The sequence below is a fragment of the Protomyctophum bolini genome, assembly GCF_963924005.1.
Source record: "Protomyctophum bolini genome assembly, chromosome: 1".
In the NCBI taxonomy this organism is placed as follows: Eukaryota; Metazoa; Chordata; class Actinopteri; order Myctophiformes; family Myctophidae; genus Protomyctophum; species Protomyctophum bolini.
In genome coordinates, this window is record NC_137862.1 from 2,947,201 (window position 1) to 2,966,841 (window position 19,641).

The following is a 19,641-nucleotide window of genomic DNA, read 5'->3' on the forward strand; positions in this document are numbered from 1 at the left end:
TATCTTTGTGTTGAATTTGGGACCAGGATGTATGGAGGAATATCTTTGTGTTGGACTTGGGACCAGAATGTATGGAGGAATATCTTTGTGTTGAACTTGGGACCAGGATGTATGGAGGAATATCTTTGTGTTGGACTTGGGACCAGGATGTATGGAGGAATATCTTTGTGTTGAACTTGGGACCAGGATGTATGGAGGAATATCTTTGTGTTGGACTTGGGACCAGGATGTATGGAGGAATATCTTTGTGTTGGACTTGGGACCAGGATGTATGGAGGAATATCTTTGTGTTGGACTTGGGACCAGGATGTATGGAGGAATATCTTTGTGTTGAACTTGGGACCAGGATGTATGGAGGAATATCTTTGTGTTGGACTTGGGACCAGGATGTATGGAGGAATATCTTTGTGTTGGACTTGGGACCAGTATGTATGGAGGAATATCTTTGTGTTGGACTTGGGACCAGAATGACCGCAGTGGTCATTTGAGACCTGCGGGATCAGATGGACAGAGTGGCTCGTCATCCACACAAGACAGAAGGGGTCAAATGAGAAAATGACACAATCTATGTGAGTTTTGTAAACCCAACGGGGATAGCGAAGACTCCGCTTGTCAGTCATCATTGCGGCTTGGTTTCTGCTTGCACCTGTCTTGGTGTATTAAGGAGCAGTGAGCTGGTGTGGGTCGCAGGAGCCTGTCATGTACAGTAGGCTAGCCCTAGGCTGTCACAACAATGCATTGTCACATGTGGATTCCCACTGTCAGTCTCCCTTGTCCCACTGTCCCCCTTGTCCCACTGTCAGTCCCCCTTGTCCCACTGTCAGTCTTATCTCCCTTGCACTGATTCCACAACAACTGACATGATGTTAGTCTCTCTCTCTCTCTCTCTAGTCGTCTTCTTTGTCTCCTTCTTTGTCTTCTTAAGCTCTTTTGTGTCCGTTTTCTTTTGCTTTTGTGTCTTTTTAAATGCCGAGTAAACAGGAGCTACAGCTACTATAGCGCAAAAGCAATAAACGGAATGATAGTCTGTTATTAAGGAAAGAGTCATTTGTTTTTATCATTGAATTATGTGATCATGATGGATTGGCTTCGTACATATTTCCTCTGAAAAATGGTGTAAATATATTGTTTTACTGGCAATGTCGGAAATGTCCTTCCAATCAAAGAAGAATGCGGCCATGGTATAAATACAATAAGAATAACCAGTATTTCTAGCTCCCAGTCCTAGCTCACAGTCCAGTAGGTCTGTCTTCTCAGCCTCTCTTCTAACATGGCATATAATAATGATATTGGTTTAATGAACCATGTTTGTCGCGGGCTGAGAAAGATTTGTTGAAGCATGTTAAAAGCTTTTCTCCATTGATTAGGTAAAAGGACTGAGATGAGAAAATAATACTGCAGATAAAAAGAGAGAAAGAAAAAAACAATTAATACTTTAATTTATGCCACTTTTTTTTTTTTTACATAGATTTCCTTTCCTTCCATTGATTAATTGATTGAAATATGTATTAACAGTTTGTAGAATTACAGTAACATTTCAAGCACAAACTCAATACAAAGACTGTTAACTGTGAGTGGACGACCCAATTAAGCCTTACACTTGTTTACAACAGGGTCCACATCGTTCAATTCATCAAAATATCCACATAGTTGCTACAAGGAGGTTGCTGTAGATTCCACTCGGAGGCAGACGGTAGTCTGATTTGCCCAGTGACAGATCACCCATAACCCATTCTGACCTGAGATCAGATTCTATAAATGTCTTCTACATCCTGACAGTTTTCTGAAAAAGCTTATGTTTCTATGTCAGTCTTTCTTCGATTTTTCAAAAATAGCAGACCTACAAGCTCATAGCGCGCTACGAGCTTGTAGATCTGCTATTTTTCAATAGCTCAAAAGCATGACATGATGCTATAACACCGAAAGAGGTTCCTCCGCCCAAAATGGGATAATGTCATTGACACTAATGGCTGCGGAATTGAATGGGGATGCTGGGGGGGGGGGGGGGGGGGCAGGCAGTAGAGAGGTTCACATCCATGTCCAATCAGAGCCAAGCAACACTCCCTGTCACAATAATTATGACTGAACTATTGAGATGATTTTTTGGGCCATCTCTCTCTCTCTCTCGCTCTCTCTCTCGTCCCGGTGGAGCCTGCCTTGTTTGGCCTTGGTGACTTGCAAAGTCATTGTCATTTCTCACAACTTCATTACTTGGTGGCACAAAGCAATTTCCAGAGGCTGCGATTTTTTTTTCTTTCCCCTCCACTCTGTCGTTCCCCTAAAGGGAGCCTGCCTGCACCATATGTGCAATGTGCCAACTCCTTGTCAAGGTATAGACAAGGTGAATCCTTTTTTCAAAGAGTGCCTTTTTTAGAGTTTTATATATTAGTGAATCTCGTCTCCCTTTTTTGGTTGTTTTTGTTCCAAGGTCTGTTTTATATACTCTCGTACACGACGAGTTTCTGTTGACAAAACTGTTGAAAACTGTTTCATTTTTTTGTTTCTGAATTTTGTCTTATTAACGCTACAGAGAAAAGCCTTTAAGCTTCCTATTGTTTCTAATGAGGTTGAAAAAGGGCGTATGGAATCTCAAACTGTTGCTGATATATACCGATATAGTGTCAGTCTGCTCACAGCTATAAAGGTTTTGCTTTAGTATATATGAGACTTATCGGGTTTCTAATCCTCCTGAAGTAAATGTGAGACACAATGCGAGCAGAAGGGTCGACCGTTATCTTCAGTCTGCTCAGCTCTTCTACAGCAGCTAATAAGAAGCCTTCTGTTTGTGACTCACATATTCTATTTCTACAGAACAAACTCAGTTTGCATAATGCCTTGCATCACTCTCTACAACGCACGCACGCGCACGCGCGCACGCACACACACACACACACGCACGCACGCACGCACGCACGCACGCACGCACGCACACACAATTCAATTCAATTCAAAGGGCTTTATTGGCATGAGAAAACATACGTTTACATTGCCAAAGCAGAAAGAACAATACAACAATACAGCAATACAATCAAAACAAAAATTATGTACTTTGAAGGTCAGAATCTTCAATAGATCAACTTCTGTGTACCAAGATAACTCGATGCAGGTATAGTGCAGGAATATACACAATGATTAGTCTTTAGGGTGGTTGTGTTCCATTTGATATCCTTCTCCTATCACAGCAACTCACAAATCTTGCTGCTGTGTTTGCACATTGTTGTACTTCGCCCAGCAGATATGGGAGTTTTTTGTCATTGGTCATGTTTTCACACTCACACACACACACACACACACTCACACTCACACTCACACTCACTCACACACACAAATCTTTCATACTGAACGGTAGGCTACTCAAACTGAAATTGTATTCATTCATGGTTGCGATGTTATATTTATTAATCACTTGTTTTATATTTAGTTGTATTTTATTTATTTTTTAACTGTCTTGTAAAATGAGTCTTGTAAAATGTCCTTAATGCCATTCATTCCCCGTCCTTCTCCTCCCCCACCCAACACTCCTCCCTGCTGACAGACGTACAGTAGGAGTGAGTACTGTACTGTACCGTACAGTGACAAATATCACCCTCTCCCCGCTCAGCTTTTCTCCCCTCGAACATGGGGTTCAATTGTTCTCATATAGACGCTCCAGACAAAGCCACTCGCAGCTGTGGTGGTGAATTCTAACCCGTATAGAATCTGTCTGCAGCGAGTGGGCAGGTACTTTACCACTGATGCGCCACCTGAGTGCCTATACGAATAGATTATCGTGTTAACCCATTCTGACCTGAGATCAGATTCTAAAAAAATGTCTTCTACATCCTGACACTTTACCATTCTGACCTGAGATCAGATTCTAACAATGTCTTCTACATCCTGACAGTTTACCATTCTGACCTGAGATCAGATTCTAACAATGTTCTTCTACATCCTGACAGTTTTCTGAAAAAGCTATGTTTCTGTGTCAGTCGTTCTTCGATTTTTCAAAAATAGCAGACCTACAAGCTCGTAGCGCGCCACTCGGTGGCGTGCTATGAGCTTGTAGATCTGCTATTTTCCAATAGCTAAAGCATAACATAATGTTTTAAAAACACCAAAAAGGGGTTCCCGCCCAAAATGAATTAATCCCACTTTGGTCGAAATTACTACCGGTACATCTCGCTCCCGAAGCTTAACTCTACTTCCACAGCTGGCTGCTGTGAAATACTCCATTCACTCCATTGTAAATAAGGGCTAACAAGATAACCAGATTGCACATCCATCCAGGGCAGCCAGCCATACTGCTGTGCTGAACAGTGAGGCTATAGTTTGTCATGGTTTTCAAAGTTTGTCAGAGCTTAGGAGCAGTTTTTCCCTGTGTAGCTGTCATGAAATTCACACACTTGCACGGCACACGTGTGTTGTGCACGCACGCGCGCACGCACGCACGCACGCACGCACACGCACACGCACACGCACACGCACACACACACACTTTGAAATGATTGTTCATTGACAAGATCATAATTGTTTTCCCTCCTCAACCCCTTCACAAAGTCAATAACTATTATTTCACATGTGGAATGGAAGTGATTATATATTTACTCCCAGACATTTCAAATTAAACCAAGAAAGTGGTTTAATTAATTAGGGCAAAGGAAATTGATACGCCAATTAAGGCTGTAGAGACAGACTATATACTTGATACTGAGTTTCTGTTTAGGTTCATTTTACTTAAAATTAGTTTAAGTCTTTAACAAGAAAAATATCTACAGCCAGATCTGTCTATATTATTATTATTATTATTATTATTATATTAATAAATTATGGAGAAAATTGATAAGTATAATCAGTTATATATCAATCTCAGTTATATTGGGTTAAATTGATACTGTAAATTATTTTTATTCTCAGATTTAAATAATGGAAAAAATAACAATGGGTGCATGCGCAAAACATGTCCAGGATCGCTGAAGAAGGCAAAACAAAATGTAATTATTACAGTGATCCCGTTTTTATAGAATTAACCCGTTCTGACCTGAGATCAGATTCTACAAATGTCTTCTACATCCTGACAGTTTTCTGAAAAGCTAATGTTTCTATGTCAGTCGCTCTTCGATTTAAAAAAAATGGCGCGCTATGAGCTTGTAGATCTGCTATTTTTCAATAGCTAAAGCATGACAAAAGAAAAGCTTATATGACGGAGTATTCCGTCAGAAGCAGTTCACGGTTGGAATTCATATGACGGAATATTATCCTCCATAAGCAAAAATTTGATCTCATCTATTACGCAGTACACACGTACACACGTACCGTACACGCACATGTGCTACAGTAGCTAGACTGAATACTATAACAATGTTGCCATGGTGCTGCTGAAGTGTTTTGACACAGCTTTTTATTTAGAGACTATACTTTCATTTCCTTTTATGTGGAAAGAAATCTCCTATGCCCTGCCTATCTGATCTCCTATATACTGTCTGTAGAAGCCATCCTCATTGTTTTGTATGTCTATTTATTATTATTATTATCACAATTGTTGTAGTTATTATTGGGCATTGGTTTGATGGGTTATTTTTATTTTAATCACTGTTTGGACACCAAGGGCACGCCTCCCCAGACCTGATTGATTAATTGATTGATTGAGAGCATATGTAGGCCTGGGTGATTGTGGAGCGGCATGCACCTGGGTGGACAAACCAGTTTTTACCAGATAGACAGACAGACAACACAGAAGAGACAAATGCTAGAAGGAGTTGTTTGTATTGTACCATCACTGCACTTTAAAGGAAAGTAAACACAAACAGAAATGACAATGAACCTGTGGACAATATTCTACTTCTTATATGTGCGTACATCCATATAATCCCTATAGGTGCATCAGTGGGTTTGTTGGCTATAAGGTAGAAATGTTTGGAACCAACAAAGAGCCACAACACTGTCTACAGTACAGTATCTATCACTATGTGCCATCATTTGATGAGAGTCTAAGCCTTAAAGCTTTAAGTTGAAGCTGCATTGTGCAATATCTTTTGACAGGCACAGAAAACAGAATGTGCTGCATGAAGGTTTCATTGACAGATGAAACCGGCTGTCCATGTTGTGTTTTCCTTTGCCTTTCCAAAGTGTGTGTACGTTATATTGTCTCTTAAAACACACTGGCACTATCCCTCACCCGTAAAATCTGCTAACACCCTCCCTATCATATCCATGCTTCCCTCTATGGCAGATTAGCCAGCACAATTAAGTATTACCATATAGTGATTTGAGGCAGCGGTGGCCGAACGGTTTGCGGAGCGGTCTTGATATCGGAAAGTTCGTATCCCCGGACCGGCATGTTAAAATTACCACCGCTGAAGTGCCCTTGGACAAGGCATTGAACCCCTACCATGAAATGTTCTATGAGCAGGGCCTGGCTGTAAACAAGTTCTTGAGCTTAGTCCAGTTACCCTGCAGGGTAAACATGGTACCTTTCCTTTCCTTAGTCCAGTTACCCTGGGTAAACATTGTACCTTTCCTTTCCTTTTTGATAAAGTTTGTCTTGCTTTGCCTGCCGTAGTCTGTTGGGTGCTGCATGTGAAATGGGAGACACAACACACATTCCCCCTTTGTTGATCATTAGGGAGCCAAGTATTACTGTACAATAATCTTTAAGGCTTAATTAAATGGATAAAACTTGCCTTGACTAACTAATGAATCTTTCTTAATTTGTTCCACAGGTGAACGTCGTTCCAGCCTGCATCAGAGCCTTAACCAAGATGCTGTACTGTCCGTATTGCCGCGGCATGCCAGGACTGAGACCCTGCCACAACTACTGTCATAACGTCATGAGAGGTTGTCTGGCCAACCAGGCAGACCTGGACGCTGAATGGAACCTCTTTATCGGTAAGGGAAAAGAATATTTCTTATACACTTGTGTTGTGTTTGTATAGTGGCAGTGGCATGGCAGTGTCTGGAATAACCTACTGTAAGCAGTAGCAGGTTGTGTTGTGTGTGTAGATTCAGCATTAAAGGATTACCAACCAGCCCTTTTTTTTTTCTGTCTGAAATGTTGCTTTGGCTTTCCCTGGAACACTGTCCTAGCTACTGCTTAAAGCCTGGTCCCTGCTGTTTGGGATTGATAAAGGAGAGCAGATCTTACGCAAACACATTTTCTATAGTGTCTCCAGCTGAGCTTGGTGAGTAATATAGCACTTCAGTTAGACTTTAATCCATTCTGAACGGGAACCCATTTTGGTGTTGGCATCATGTTATGCTTTAGCTATTGAAAAATAGCAGATCTACAAGCTCATTTTATTTTTAATCGAAGAGCGATTGACATAGATAGAAGACATTTTTAGAATCTGATCTCAGGTCAGAATGGAAAACTGTCAGGATGTAGAAGACATTTTTTAGAATCTGATCTCAGGTCAGAATGGAAAACTGTCAGGATGTAGAAGACATTTTTATAGAATCTGATCTCAGGTCAGAATGGAAAACTGTCAGGATGTAGAAGACATTTTTATAGAATCTGATCTCAGGTCAGAATGGAAAACTGTCAGGATGTAGAAGAACATTTTTAGAATCTGATCTCAGGTCAGAATGGAAAACTGTCAGGATGTAGAAGACATTTTTAGAATCTGATCTCGGGTCAGAATGGGTTAAGTAGCTGGGCTGCTACAGTATAAGCCCTCCTGTCAGATGGAGGCCCAAGGAGGCAACGCGTGCCCTTCCCTCTGGATCTTTTGTGGGCTGCGATGCTTTCATTTGTTATGTTCCTCCATCCCACCAGCCCTCCCTCCCTCCCACCAGCCCTCCCTCCATCCCACCAGCCCTCCCTCCATCCCACCAGCCCTCCCTCCCTCCCTCCCCTACTACTAAAAGAAGGGAAAAGCACAAATGGTTGAGGGATTTTCCCTGCAGATAATGTTTGTCAGGCGAGGAGTACTTTTGGCGCTGGTGGTGGCATCTTTTTTTTTCTCCTTCTGACGGGCCTGCTGCTGTTGGTGAAACCATCACAGTGAAGTGTAGCTCAGGCTGTTCTCTTGTTGAGGAAAGCTCTGAAGTCTCAAAGTAAGGCATGTCCCCGTTTGCAGTGCAGTCAGAGTAAGATGTCTCACAGCTTCGTTGACATGTGTTAACCCATTCTGAACGGGAACCCATTTTGATGTTAGCATCATGTTATGCTTTAGCTATTGAAAAATAGCAGATCTACAAGCTCATAGCGCGCCACCGAGTGGCGCGCTACGAGCTTGTAGGTCTGCTATTTTTGAGAAATCGAAGAACGACTGACATAGAAACATAGCTTTTTCAGAAAACTGTCAGGATGTACAGTAATAGAAGACATTTATAGAATCTGATCTCAGGTCAGAATGGAAAACTGTCAGGATGTAGAAGACCTTTTTAGAATCTGATCTCAGGTCAGAACGAAAACTGTCAGGATGTAGAAGACATTTTTTTAATCTGATCTCAGGTCAGAATGGGTTAAAAAAAGTGTGTGTCTTGTTCGGTTGTGAAGAGGCAAATCTGCTGCTGCTATGGGAGGTTGTACTTGACAGTAATGGGGGGGGGAGGGGGCGTTGTTGCCCCAGAATGATGAATCTGCTTTGACGAGGACACCCTTGAGGTGTAGAGAGTAAGTGGATGGTTTTCTCGGTGTGTTTGTTTTGGAAGCAAACAGGGTGATATTTATTTGGTATTGTAATTAGAAAAGTGGAACCCTGAGGATGTTTATTTTTCCACCCTGAAAGATGCATCTATTAATTTTATCCAGCTATTAAATCACTTTGATTAGTTTTTACGGTATATATCTTCCAAGTTCCAAAAAATATCAATTTGTCTTTTAGAAAAAAAAACCTCTCCTAAAATGTGTCAGGTCATTAACCCATTCTGAACGGGAACCCATTTTGGTGTTAGCATCATGTCATGCTTTAGCTATTGAAAAATAGCAGACCTACAAGCTCATAGCGCGCCACCGAGTGGCGCGCTACGAGCTTGTAGGTCTGCTATTTGTTGAAAAATCGAAGAACGACTGACATTTTTTAGAATCTGATCTCAGGTCAGAATGGGTTCATCAGACCAGTGTGTGTCCCAGTGGAAACCTTGTATGAATCTGATCTCAGGTCAGAATGGGATAATGCTCTCCATCGGAGCATGCATGGCTTTGCATTATGGAAATGTATAGATTGAGCTTGTTGTAGGCGGACTTCATTTTATTGTCATCTCCCAAATCATCACTGATTATAAGAGGTTATATCACTGATTATAAGAGGTTATATCACTGATTATAAGATGTTATATCACTGATTATAAGAGGTTATATCACTGAGTATAAGTGGTTATATCACTGATTATAAGAGGTTATATCACTGAGTATAAGAGGTTATATCACTGATTATAAGAGGTTATATCACTGATTATAAGATGTTATATCACTGATTATAAGAGGTTATATCACTGATTATAAGAGGTTATATCACTGATTATAAGATGTTATATCACTGATTATAAGAGGTTATATCACTGATTATAAGAGGTTATATCACTGATTATAAGAGGTTATATCACTGATTATAAGATGTTATATCACTGATTATAAGAGGTTATATCACTGATTATAAGAGGTTATATCACTGAGTATAAGTGGTTATATCACTGATTATAAGAGGTTATATCACTGATTATAAGATGTTATATCACTGATTATAAGATGTTATATCACTGATTATAAGAGGTTATATCACTGATTATAAGAGGTTATATCACTGATTATAAGATGTTATATCACTGATTATAAGAGGTTATATCACTGATTATAAGAGGTTATATCACTGAGTATAAGTGGTTATATCACTGAGTATAAGAGGTTATATCACTGATTATAAGAGGTTATATCACTGATTATAAGAGGTTATATCACTGATTATAAGAGGTTATATCACTGATTATAAGAGGTTATATCACTGATTATAAGAGGTTATATCACTGATTATAAGAGGTTATATCACTGATTATAAGAGGTTATATCACTGATTATAAGAGGTTATATCACTGATTATAAGAGGTTATATCACTGATTATAAGAGGTTATATCACTGATTATAAGAGGTTATATCACTGATTATAAGAGGTTATATCACTGATTATAAGAGGTTATATCACTGATTATAAGAGGTTATATCACTGATTATAAGAGGTTATATCACTGATTATATGAGGTTATATCACTGATTATAAGAGGTTATATCACTGATTATAAGAGGTTATATCACTGATTATAAGAGGTTATATCACTGATTATAAGAGGTTATATCACTGAGTATAAGAGGTTATATCACTGATTATAAGAGGTTATATCACTGATTATAAGAGGTTATATCACTGATTATAAGAGGTTATATCACTGATTATAAGAGGTTATATCACTGATTATAAGAGGTTATATCACTGATTATAAGAGGTTATATCAGACTACAGGCAGTGTGTGAGAGGAGAGCACTCCTGTGGCATTTACCTGTAGACTCTGCTCTAAATGTCACTGTCAATAGCATTGATTGGCAACAAAGTGTGTGTGTGTGTGTGTGTGTGTGTGTGTGTGTGTGTGTGTGTGTGTGTTCCCCCTCACTTGCACAGTTCATCTGCATTTTTCACACGGACATCGACCATCATGCATGCTATATGCAGGGCACCACAAAGTCCTTTTTCCCAAATTAACAAACTGAACGCTGGTTATTTGCATTTTCCCACAGTTCAAACACCCTTCAAACCTTTTATTTTATATATATTTTGTACTGCTTTTCAGTTTGTATAAGTTGCTAAGCTACGATGCAATAGGTTTGGGAGCACCCTATTGTACAATGAACAGTTTCAGATAAAGTACAAACAACAATAAGTTTTATTTTTCACTGTGTGTGTTCTGTAGATGTTGTTTGCTTGTTCACAAATGTTATGTACCGGTATGTTATTTAGTTCAGTGGTCCCCCCCATTTGAAAACATATGCCAGTGACCTCGATAAGGGATGATTTTTACGGCTCTAGCAGTGATTCCGAAACATATTAATTTCAAGGACCCCCTGCAGTTTCACACGCATTATGCCACGGACCCCCGGTTTAATGGCATTTCTATCTCTGGTACCACAATTTATATTGTAAAACCACTGTTAATTTAATTGAGCTATAGGCACCCCCTCGAACTCCCTCAAGTATACCCCCAGGGGTCCCCGAACCCCACTTTGGGAACCCATGATTTATAGGTGTTATTGTTTGATGTTTACCTGGTATTTTGTTCTGTGCGTCATTTCATTTCAATACATTTAAATACGTTTCAGCCTAAAAATAAATGACAGGATGCTGGCACAGCTGGACCAAGCAATATTACAGTAGCTGAAGAAAGCATAAACCATGGAATAACTGGGGAAATGACTACTATTATTATGTTAATGAAAATATGCCAAAAACCAACATGTTTTGCAGTTATTTGAATGTAGCTGCTGTGTGCACGCACGCACGCACACACGCCCGTCCGTCAATCCAAATGGATGTGCTTTGTATAGTGATTGAACAATCATTGTTAACCCATTCTGACCTGAGATCAGATTCGTACGAGGTTTCCACTGGACACACACTGGTCTGATGAACCCATTCTGACCTGAGATCAGATTCTAAAAAATGTCAGTCGTTCTTCGATTTTTCAAAAATAGCAGACCTACAAGCTCGTAGCGCGCCACTCGGTGGCGCGCTATGAGCTTGTAGATCTGCTATTTTTCAATAGCTAAAGCATAACATGATGCTAACACCAAAATGGGTTCCCGTTCAGAATGGGTTAAAGGATGTGATTTGCATCATAGCTGGGCAATTAGCCAAAAATATATCAAAACCAATGTAGAACCAATAACCAATTTAACCTATACAGGTTACAGGTAGCTCATGTAGGTTAATCAAATAACCGAGAAGCATCTCTTTTCTTTATCAATAAATTGGCACCAAAACATTTTTGATGTTTTTTTCTGTAAAAACATTTTGTAATATAGTACAAAATCACCCCAAGGGGTCTCTGTGCACTTTGCCGCATTAATACATAAAAATAAACTAATCAAAGACACAAAACATAGCAATTAAAAAAAAAAATGTGCATAACTGTATGGATCATACAGATTAAAAGTTCAAACTATACCGGAACCGTAGTGCATAGAAAAAAGATGCGTTTTTACTTTTTAGCCTTGACTTCAAAATATCCAGGGCTTTTCATTTCTGACATCCTGAGGGAGAGCGTTCCAGAGACAGGAGTTTACATCTCTGACATCCTGAGAACGTTCCAGAGACAGGAGTTTACATCTCTGACATCCTGAGAACGTTCCAGAGACAGGAGTTTACATCTCTGACATCCTGAGAACGTTCCAGAGACAGGAGTTTACATCTCTGACATCCTGAGAACGTTCCAGAGACAGGAGTTTACATCTCTGACATCCTGAGAACGTTCCAGAGACAGGAGTTTACATCTCTGACATCCTGAGAACGTTCCAGAGACAGGAGTTTACATCTCTGACATCCTGAGAACGTTCCAGAGACAGGAGTTTACATCTCTGACATCCTGAGAACGTTCCAGAGACAGGAGTTTACATCTCTGACATCCTGAGAGCGTTCCAGAGACAGGAGTTTACATCTCTGACATCCTGAGAACGTTCCAGAGACAGGGGGGGCACCATGTGTGAAAGCTCTGCCCACAACCGTTATTTTATTGTGTGTTGTGACTGTGAGTTTTCCAGCATCCCGAGAGCGTATAGTGGTCTTGGAGGGATGTATATATTTAGTAAACTGGACATATAAGGTGGCGCGAGTCCGTTTAAGGTTTTATAGGTCAGGAGGAGTATCTTGAAGTCGGCTCTAGCCTGTATGGGGCAACCAGTGTAGTTCTATTAGTGTTGGTGTGATGTTTACTTTTTCTGGTGAGTGCTCTAGCTGCTGCGTTTTGGACTAATCTGAGACCATGTGTTGCTGTTGATGGTAAACCGGAGAAGAGGACATTGCAGTATAATCTGTTCTTGAGGTGATGAAAGCGTGGACCAGGGTTTCTATTCTTGAGGTGATGAAAGCGTGGACCAGGGTTTGAGGTGATGAAAGCGTGGACCAGGGTTTCTATTCTTGAGGTGATGAAAGCGTGGACCAGGGTTTGAGGTGATGAAAGCGGGGACCAGGGTTTCTATTCTTGAGGTGATGAAAGCGTGGACCAGGGTTTCTATTCTTGAGGTGATGAAAGCGTGGACCAGGGTTTCTATTCTTGAGGTGATGAAAGCGTGGACCAGGGTTTCTATTCTTGAGGTGATGAAAGCGTGGACCAGGGTTTCTATTCTTGAGGTGATGAAAGCGTGGACCAGGGTTTGAGGTGATGAAAGCGTGGACCAGGGTTTCTATTCTTGAGGTGATGAAAGCGTGGACCAGGGTTTCTATTCTTGAGGTGATGAAAGCGTGGACCAGGGTTTGAGGTGATGAAAGCGTGGACCAGGGTTTCGGCGTCGGGAAAGGAGAGTATTGGACGGATTCTAGCAACGTTGCGCAGATGGAAGAAAGCAGATTTTGTGATGCTTTTTTTATGTGGTGTGTGTGTGAAAGATAGAGATGTGTCAAAAAATTACTCCTATAGGTTTCGGACATTAATGATCGTTCATTAATGTACGGTAGATCATAATATTGATTATATCGCCCAGCCCAATTTTGCATACTTTATGCTATCCTGGATTTCCTGGAAGTGTGCATGCAATATGCGTGCGGACGTGCGTATATACATGCTTGCGTGTTCTAGAAGAGAATTCATGGTTTGGCCAGTGAGTGACACAATAGACAATACCATCAGTCATTAAGCTTCATGACAAATTCACTCAGCTCTGCATCATGACAGGCTCATCATTATCATTTCTCTTTGTCTGTACCTTGTTATAATTCCCCGAAGAGTGACAGGAAGAGAGAGGTTCTCACGCACGCACGCACGCACGCACAGATATGACAGGACTTGTTTACTGCCCTGTTGCACCACCTCCACAATGTCACTTAGTCCATGATCAGAGCTATTCTTGATGGCAAAAGTGACGTGACTAACAGTACACACTAGGGTACGACGCATATGAGGGAGAGAGAGACGTGAGACTACCGTACACACCAGGGTACGACGCATATGAGGGAGAGAGACGTGACTACAGTAACACACCAGGGTACGACGCATATGAGGAAGAGAGACGTGACTACAGTAACACACCAGGGTACGGCGGAAATGAGGGAGAGAGAGCCCGAGAAGCATTCTTCAAACCTCTCGCATTCTCTGAGCTTAAAATTACACACGGTACTAATTCTCAGTGTAAATGTAATGCCGGCTGATTGGAAGAGCAGCAAAGGAACCATTTGCATTTGATGGTCTTGCGTTTCAAATGGACAAATTAACACCGAGGATATCACTGTGTAGAGGAAGGAAATTAATTCACTGGATGCAAATTAATTGTGAGTAACACAAAGAGTGTTTTGGCCTTCCACTGAGTGGGGACCATTTAGATGTTAGTTTATGTTGCCAACTTTCCATTTTACATCTTTTTTACTATTTGATTTGTAGGAAAACGCAGCAGTCACAGGAGGCACTTGGACAGAATAGAATGGAATGGTTTCAATGCATGCACATAAAACATGAGATCTTCTTTCCCGATAGGATGCTTACAGAGTTATTGTGTATTTATGCATCAACTGGTACATTTGCGTTGAGCATCTTAAAAATCAATTTTGTGTTTAGATTCAGTCTTTGGCTCGATAAATAAAATAATATGAAAAAGGCCGCAATGGATACATTAATTAATATCCTATAATGCCAAATCAAACTTATTAGCTGATGTGAATGTTTGATTGTGCCCTCACACTGTTAACCCATTTTGGGGCGGGGACCCCTTTTGGTGATAGCATTATGTTATGATTTAGCTATTTAAAAATAGCAGATATACAAGCTCGTAGGTCTGCTATTTTTTGAAAAATCGAAGAACGACTGACATAAACATAGCTTTTTCAGAAAACTGTCAGGATATAGAAGACATTTTTAGAATCTGATCTCAGGTCAAAATGGGTTAATATAAGCTACAATAAAACATTTCCTAAGCTTTAGATTATGCAGGCAAAAGGAAAGTGAAAAGCTCGGTAGCTTGCGTGCCACACTGTCATACATAATACAGCGACAGGCAGGCTCATTTCTGCATCACTTGCCGCAAAATGTCAAAACACACACATCTCTCACCTCCCGTTTCTCAGCTTTCTGTTTTTAATTCCAAGTGACGATGAAAGTCCAGGAAAAGTGACACGGACTCATGAATCATGAAGAAGTGACAGCCAAAATATGAACAACGAGAGAAAGCCACCAGACGTGAAAGGAGACATTTTAACTCATGCAATAGTTTATTCAATTGATTGTGTAGTTCATGCTTAGCATACTATTATGCCAATATAAAATGGTATTTCTTTTTTTTTATGTATTGTTTTGTGGCTTTCGCCTTTATTTAAAAAAAATTATGGAGGGACAGACAGTAGGCTGACAGGAAATGGGGAGAGAGATGGGGGGGGGGTGACATGCAGTAAAGGCCGTTGGGATCGGGAGTCGAACCCGCGGCACACTGCCAGACTGGATTACCAGCCAAGGTGCCTCATGGACCGCTGAGCCACGGCCCAGGCCACACATTGTATTATTTCTAATTTCTAAATTTCTAAATTCTAATTAATTTCTAACATGTTTCAGCATAAATTAAATGTATAGCAGAAATCCTGACATGGTAACAAACAGGCTTAATGGGAGAAAAGCAGGTGATTTACATTTATCACATTTACATTTATCTCTGGACCATGGTGACATTGATCAATTCTTGATAAAAAAGCTTCTAATATATTATTTATGCCCCAAAATCTATACACTATTAAAGGAGAATTCCATACTAAAAGGCTTTCTTACCTTTCTTTGTAGTTGTTACCTCCCCACCAAAGAGGTCCAGGTGTTATTTTGTGCAAAAGCTCCTTATTGGCTATTTCCCCTACCATAAGTCCTAAATGAATTGCATTGAATTGAATGGGGGCTATGGGGTGTTGTGCTAATTCGCTTATTTCCATCGCTCAAAATTAATATTTTTTTGTATATATCCTCTTCATAATGTAAATAATATCCCAAGCGGCACACTTTACTACTTATTTCGATGGAAATAAGCGAATTAGCACAACACCCCATAGCCCCCATTCAATTCAATGCAATTCATTGAGGGCTTATGGTAGGGGAAATAGCCAATAAGGAGCTTTTGCACAAAATAACACCTGGACCTCTTTGGTGGCGACGTAACAACTACAAAGAAAGGTAAGAAAGCCTTCTACCATGGAATTCTCCTTTAAGGCAACCGGACGGTTCTACACACTGCACAACAAGGTGCCCTTTTTTCTACTAATCAAGATGTAGTCTTGTGTTGCTTTCCACTGAGACCTTTGACACTACAGTGTAAACGTATCCACATTGATTATATTTTGCTCATTTTCGTTTTAATTGCATGGATTGTATCCCAGTGTAACCGGAGCTCCCCACAACCACCCCATTCAGGAGAATTCAAGATAATATTGTACCGTTTGTCCTCCAAGAAGGACTCTTTGTGGGAGAATGATTTAAATATAAAACAACATCCTGTGCCTTGATCCGTTAATGACGATATAACTACTGCATGTCCTCATTCATATAACTTTAACTTAGGTTATGTTGTTTTGTTTGATATGGATATCACCAAAGCATGAGATTTGTAATATAAATGTACATTTAGGCACAAAACCAGACGCACATTAGATGGATAGATAATAATAATAAATAATACATAATAATAAAGATTATTATTATTTATACATCATACATACATACATGAATACCTTTATTATCCCGTGGATGAGGTGGCGCAGCAGTTAAGGTTATGTAAGTATAAGAAAAATTAGAAAGTAATGTACTATGCAGTAGAAATAAGGCAAAAGGCATAAAGTGTATCACTGCGTCTCGCAATAAGAAAGACAAGAAAGATAAATGGTTGTGTTTTTAGTGAAACACAAATACATCTGCCTGTTTTTAAAGGAATAGTTCTTCAACTCGGAGTCCTGCCAAAAAGCACTGCATATTAACCCATTCTGAACGGGAACCCATTTTGGTGTTTAGCATCACGTTATGCTTTAGCTATTGAAAAACAGCAGATCTACAAGCTCGTAGCGCGCCACCGAGTGGCGTGCTACGAGCTTGTAGGTCTGCTATTTTTTGAAAAATCGAAGAACGACTGACATTTTTTTAGAATCTGATCTCAGGTCAGAATGGGGTTAATCAGACCAGTGTGTGTCCAGTGGAAACCTCGTTATGAATCTGATCTCAGGTCAGAATGGGTTAAAAAAAAACACACCATCTTCCAGATATAACGGAGACATTTAGTCCATGCTGACACAACACACTGTACTGTACGCTGCCAGCCAGCATAGAGAACATGATAGTGTCGGTGACAGAAATGACAGGTACAAACAAGCTACTGCGTTCCTGTCTGCCTGTCGAGACAGCTGAGGGGTGTATGAGTTACTTTAACCCATTCTGACCTGAGATCAGATTCATGCGAGGTTTCCACTGGACACACACTGGACTGATTAACCCATTCTGACCTGAGATCAGATTCTTAAAAATGTCAGTCGTTCTTCGATTCTTCAAAAATAGCAGACCTACAAGCTCGTAGCGCGCCACTCGGTGGCGCGCTACGAGCTTGTAGATCTGCTATTTTTCAATAGCTAAAGCATAACGTGATGCTAAACACCAAAATGGGTTCCCGTTCAGAATGGGTTAATAGCTCTGCTAAAAAGAATCTCCATAGCCTCTCCACAGCTCTACCGACAACCAGGTCTCAATTCCGTCTAATTTCCACCGAAGGCGCCACCAAGTATACAGTAGCTCGTACATATAACGTAGTAACATAATTATACATACTTGACAGACAGTACGCCTGGTTTATACTGGGCTGTATGGCGGTTGGATGGCACTTACTGTAGTTACTGTCCTTCTAATGAGAGCGCAAAATCTGTCTTGGAAGAGCCACCCATCGACTGATCTAATATACGGCAACCTTCCCAGTGTTTCTTCACTAGTCCACCCATCGACTGATCTAATATACGGCAACCTTCCCTGTGTTTCTTCACTAGTCCACCCATCGACTGATCTAATATACGGCAACCTTCCCCGTGTTTCTTCACTAGTCCACCAATCGACTGATATAATATACGGTCAACCTTCCCTGTGTTTCTTCACTGGTCCGATCCAGAAGAACACAGTTTTCCGGCCACTGCTACAGAGCTGACAATGAGGTTATATCTTCCCTTCTTCTCTGGAGTCCTGCCTCAAAGCAGACCAGAGGTAGAGAGCTGTCGTTCCCTGATGTCATCGCTAGGTAGGGACACATGATGTCATCGCTAGGGACACATGATGTCATCGCTATAGGGACACATGCATCAGTAAGGCAGGAACTGGGGATGGCAATGAAGGGCCGGGAAGTCTGGCCTGGCGTTGTGAAATCCATGATCTCGACCGCGGTCGAAAAATTATGATGACGACGGTCGGTCGGTGTGTCCCTGACTCCCTGTCACCTTGTACGGCCGGCCTACCACTTAGTTTTCTTTACCCTTGTGAGCACTATAATATACACATCAACAAACAGTTGTTTCTAGCCCCTTTATCCCATTTAGGCCTGGCGTCGAAATAAATTAAAAAAACGTTCGCTCTGAAAGAATATATATTCAAAGATTTGTGCCGCATTTTCAAGATTTTTCAAAAATATCAGACCTACAAGCTCGTAGCGCGCCACTCGGTGGCGCGCTATGAGCTTGTAGATCTGATATTTTTCAATAGCTAAAGTATAACATAATGCTTAGTTAAAACACCAAAAGGGGTTCCCGTTCAGAATGGATTATTGATGCAGGAGGACAATAGCACCTCTGTGGTGGCTTCACGGTATTGGATTAGGACCGTGTTGCCTCCTGGGTAAGAAACCACAGTTCTTCCCCCACAGTATAGATAAAGATAGTGTAGCCTCCTCCTCCACCTCAAGGATGAAGCTCACTTAGAGGTCATGTTTCTGCAACTTTACTCTTTCTTAGAGAGCCTAAACTAAGCGACCTGAATTCAAAGACTACTCCCTTTTATCTTCTTCATTTCCAGACTGTTACCTTTATTTATTCCAGAATATTACTATATTAATTAACCCATTCTGACCTGAGATCAGATTCATACGAGGTTTCCACTGGACACACACTGGTCTGATGAACCCATTCTGACCTGAGATCAGATTCTAAAAATGTCAGTCGTTCTTCGATTTTTCAAAAATAGCAGACCTACAAGCTCATAGCGCGCCACTCGGTGGCGCGATATGAGCTTGTAGATCTGCTATTTTTCAATAGCTAAAGCATGACATGATGCTAACACCAAAATGGGTTCCCGTTCAGAATGGGTTAAGTCATTCAGCCACAGAGACATGTTTTGTGAATTAATAATCAACCGATCAATCAGTCCCACAACGCTACTGTATATGGACTGGAACTAGGCAATTAACAATGAACTTAAAGGACAACTTTGGGTTTTTTCAATCAAGGTAAAAGATGAGTGTTCATTTATTTATTTTCAAA

The 19,641-nt window shown here is 40.6% G+C and overlaps 1 protein-coding gene across 1 annotated transcript in view; it reads left to right on the top strand.

Moving 5' to 3' along the window:
- gpc6a (glypican 6a) overlaps window positions 1–19,641 on the top strand; it is a 234,772-nt gene that overhangs the window by 154,312 nt on the left and 60,819 nt on the right. The window contains exon 4 of the mRNA XM_080781315.1: window positions 6,699–6,864. Coding sequence (XP_080637441.1) covers window positions 6,699–6,864 — 166 coding nt within the window. The remainder of the gene's footprint in view (window positions 1–6,698; window positions 6,865–19,641) is intronic.